Below are 4,216 nucleotides of genomic sequence, written 5' to 3'. Positions count from 1 at the left end.
AAATTTTTAATTTTGATCAAACATGATCGGGAATCTAGATAAATCAAAAATAATCAAAACAGTTGTTCATCATCATTACAATCATGCTGAAAAGTTTTCCAGAATGTGATATATGAGGATTAGCCCAAAAACAACAAACCCGAATTTTAAATTTTTTAAATTCAAATTTGGGTATAATTTATCATTTAATACAATTTTTTATTTTAAAAAAAAAAATCTTTTGAAATTAAGATTAATTTCATACCATTCAACCGACAATTGGCAATTTGAATATATATAAATAGAGGTCTGAGCTGTACTGGATCATCTATACACCTCCATAATCAAAGAAGAAAGAGAAGCTCAACTCCAGAAAAGCCAAAGTTTATAGTTCAGACTGCAAATTTGTAAGCCAAATTTTCCTTCTTTTAACACTTGTTTTCATTTTACACATCTAGCAATGTAATGTAGTTCGTCGTCCGGCTCAATTTGCCGCGAGATCTGAGAAGTTTCTGTTTCAGTAGGTATTTCGTTTGACGATCCTCTTTTCGTTCGTTTGTTCTAGCGATTCTGCTTGAATTTTCGTGTATTATCTATCCTGAGTAAGTTATTGGATGAAAATGTTATTTGAAAATGTGAAATTGAGCATGCTGATTGAGAATTCAAACAAGTTAGCCGATTAATTTGGAAAATTGAGCAAAACAAGCTCCAATTTGACACAGTTAGGACATACTTCACTAGGTTCAAATTTTGACACATATCTGTTCAACTACTGTTGTTTTTCATTGTACATGTAAAAAAAATCATAATCTCAACTACCTAAACCTTCTCTTTTTGTTCTTTGCTTTTGTAGTAATCTATTTTTATTTAAGCTGTTATTTCACTTTTGTTATGGATTAACATTTAAATTCCAAATTGTTGAAGCAAACAGCTATTTAATTGCTGAATCAACTGGTATGTTAGCAAATTTTAATGGAGGGTGCGAAACGGTGTTATTCTAGGATTACTCTTGCACATTTTTTTCAAATTTAAAGGGCGAATAGAGCCTAGTGTACAAAATTGGGTTCAAAGTTAGTTATGTTTCCTCGATAAACTATACTCTTTCTTGACATGGTTCCTTCTTTACTCTGTTAGTTGTTATCTATTGGAGAAAGAAGTATTTCAAATTGTTCCACTTTTACTCTGTTACTATTAACATAGCATGTTGCTTTGACTGATAATGACATATTGGATGCTATATGATAGAATTAAGTGCCACATACCTTACTGTTTGGTGAGAAAACATACTATACATGCTAAATAGGCATATATATATCATAGCCAATATAGTTTAGAGGGCAGTCAACTACGAAATCTAAACTTATGCCTTATAAATTGTAAGAATCTTTGTATTTCATTTTGAGAGGTGGAGGTGTATGTGTATGGTTATATATAAGAAAATGCTGGACCCTCTAATTGTTTTCAATCATTTTGGGGAATCTCTTTTGAAAATGGCTAATTTGCACAATAGGGATTTGTTTGCTATGGTTTAAAATAATTGCAGTCTATTTTATCATGAATTTTCCTCCATTCAATGTACTTGTAGAAAATAGAGATGGAGATAAATCTTATGTTATAGAGATTCCATAATCAGGTGTGTTTGCAGTATTTGACTAATACAATTAGTTATTGTGTCACCTGCAGAGTGATGGGAAGTGAAGAAACTGAAATCTTTATGGGCAAGATTCAAGACTCTGTCTTTGTCTATTCAAACGGTGTTTCTGATTCATATCATGAAATAACTTCCAACACAGACGAACAGAAAGAGGCTACTGACGTTAAGGATTATGAAGTGAAGGAATGCACATTAGAAAGCTCGATTCAGATATCAATAGATAAGGGGGAATTGAAAGCTCTAACAACCACAATTGATGAATTTAAGAAATCACAATCATCTGCAACGAAAACTTGTGCTGGAAATGGTCGAACAAAGCACACCGTTCCACAGCCATTTTCTCTGGCAACTGAAAAACGAGCTTCCTATGGACCTCGACCAGCTAGAAATAAACCTGATGGTACTGATATGATTAAGCAATCCCCCACTAACAATTTGCAAAATCAAACTTCTTCAAAGAAAAACCAGGTAACCTTACTTTTATGAATTTGAATTTATTTGGAAACTGCTATTTTGTCACAATCATAATCCAATTGAAAAATCGTCACCAAAGTTTAAATTGAAAGTGTTATTTTTCGTTTGGTATAAGATCATGATCCAACTTATAGTGTTTTTCTTTTTTTACTTCATTTAGTATAAAGAGTATTTTCTAGATCATGATCCAAATTATAGTGTGATTTTAACTTTACATAGATTTCTTTTTCTAGATCTTTGTCCAGGTTATTTTCTAAATCATTCTAAGAAGATTTTTCCGGATCAATTCTTTATTCTAAAAAACAAATTTTTGTTCCTTTATGGACTGCTACTAACCTTGGAGCTTATTTTTTTCTTTGCAGCTAGTCTCATTCTTCACATCAAGGAAGCCACTACAGCCTGATAACAAAAAGCATCCTGGCGAAGACGATTCTTGTTCTGTTGCTTCATTGTATCCTTTCAACTGAGTTGTTTATATATAGCAGGATTTCTTGCAGAATTACCTTACACTTTGTAACTATCTCATTTTTCTCCCTTTCTTCCTCTTGAATTCTTTTAACTATTCAAAGAACTTCACCCTCAATAAGAACAATGAAATCCAAGATAACTGTTGCATCTGCTCCAGTGTTTAGATGCACTGAACGTGCTCAGAGACGTAAAGAGGTAGTTCTTTCATCTTTGTCCACCTTCACGATGTGTCTTATTTATATTTTGACTAAGTTTTTGAAACAATTTGTCTGATCTTTTCTTTCTAATCCTCTGCCAGTTCTACACAAAATTAGAGGAGAAGCATCTGGCAATTGAGGCTGAAAAAACCCAGCTAGAAGCAAGAAGCAAGGTATCCCACTAGCACAAGTCTATGTTATATATAACTTTTTGACGGTTTTTTCTTGATATTTTACATTTTCCCAAATTTTAGGAAGAGACTGACAATGCCATAAAGCATCTCAGGAGAAATCTAATGTTTAAAGCAAGTCCCATGCCAAGTTTCTACCACGATGGACCACCACCCAAGCTTGAGCTCAGGAAGGTACACTTGTATATCTTAAATTGGTTATTTTGTCACAATTACAAACCATTAGAAATTGTCAAATGTTAAAATTAAAACTGATATTGTTTTAGTTTGGTATACAATTTCTTTTTGGATCATAATCAAGATTATAGTGGGATTGTTTTATTCATTTGGTATACATTACTCTAGATTTTTCTGGATCATAATAGTTGACTGTCTTTCCTTCACATTTATTATTTTTGACATTGATGGTTTTCATTACATTTTAATAGAATAAATGGTAAAATTTGTTCTATTTGATATTTTTAGTTAATTCAATGTTGAACTTTGGAGTTGTTTCCGGTTTGCAGCTACCACCAACTCGAGCAAAATCTCCGAAATTAGGGAGAAGGAAGAGTTGTAGTGATGTGGGTGGAGGACACAGTGGTGAAGGAAATCGTCGAAGTATTGATGTTGTTTTGGGTAACTGTAAGTATCGAGAGACTGTACAGAAACATGATTTTGATAGCGAGAATAAGGATGAATTCGAACAATTGATGAGAATGACTACAAGCAAAATAAACATGAACATTGTTGTCATGTCTTGAACAACTCCATTGGGGTACAAATACTAGGTATGGTCTTTTTTCTTCTTTTTTTTTTTAATTTATGTAATGTTGTTAGTATTAAGTTCTTTCATACTTGTATAAAATGCTATGTGTTGTGTGTTGTTTTCTTACTCTTTCCTATTTATTTTTGTGTTTATTGTACTTTATGATTATTGGTAATATATTTAATTCTCTTATTTGCTTATTTATTTGTACAGAAATGTTTTCTCTTATTTTTATACTTCTAATTGCAAATTTTATTTAGGTGAGATAATCTATGTAAAAATAATAATATAAATATATAATAATGTATTTTTTTAATCTAACATTCTTCATTTAAATTAAAAAATATATATATTATATTTATATTATAAACTTTACATAGAGAAATGAATCAATGTGGAAAATTAATTAATTAAATTAATTAAATAACTATTACATAAATATTATTAAAATAACTTGGATTACATAAATATGCAAAACTAGGTTATATTAATATAATTTAAAGCA

General features: G+C 30.9%; 1 protein-coding gene across 1 annotated transcript; it reads left to right on the top strand.

Moving 5' to 3' along the window:
• Nucleotides 1-320: 320 nt before the first annotated feature.
• LOC124938861 (protein WAVE-DAMPENED 2-like) lies at nt 321-3,939 on the top strand. The gene is made up of 7 exons (XM_047479386.1): nt 321-386; nt 1,663-2,101; nt 2,470-2,558; nt 2,677-2,770; nt 2,874-2,945; nt 3,027-3,137; nt 3,470-3,939. Exons 2-7 carry the CDS (start codon nt 1,667-1,669, stop codon nt 3,704-3,706), a joined length of 1,038 nt encoding a protein of 345 aa, XP_047335342.1. The 5' UTR covers nt 321-386; nt 1,663-1,666; the 3' UTR covers nt 3,707-3,939.
• The last annotated feature ends 277 nt before the right edge of the window (nt 3,940-4,216 follow it).

The sequence above is a fragment of the Impatiens glandulifera genome, chromosome 5, assembly GCF_907164915.1.
Source record: "Impatiens glandulifera chromosome 5, dImpGla2.1, whole genome shotgun sequence".
Taxonomy (NCBI): Eukaryota; Viridiplantae; Streptophyta; class Magnoliopsida; order Ericales; family Balsaminaceae; genus Impatiens; species Impatiens glandulifera.
The sequence above is the reverse complement of the archived record's forward strand: the minus strand, read 5'-3'. Positions and strand labels throughout refer to the sequence as shown.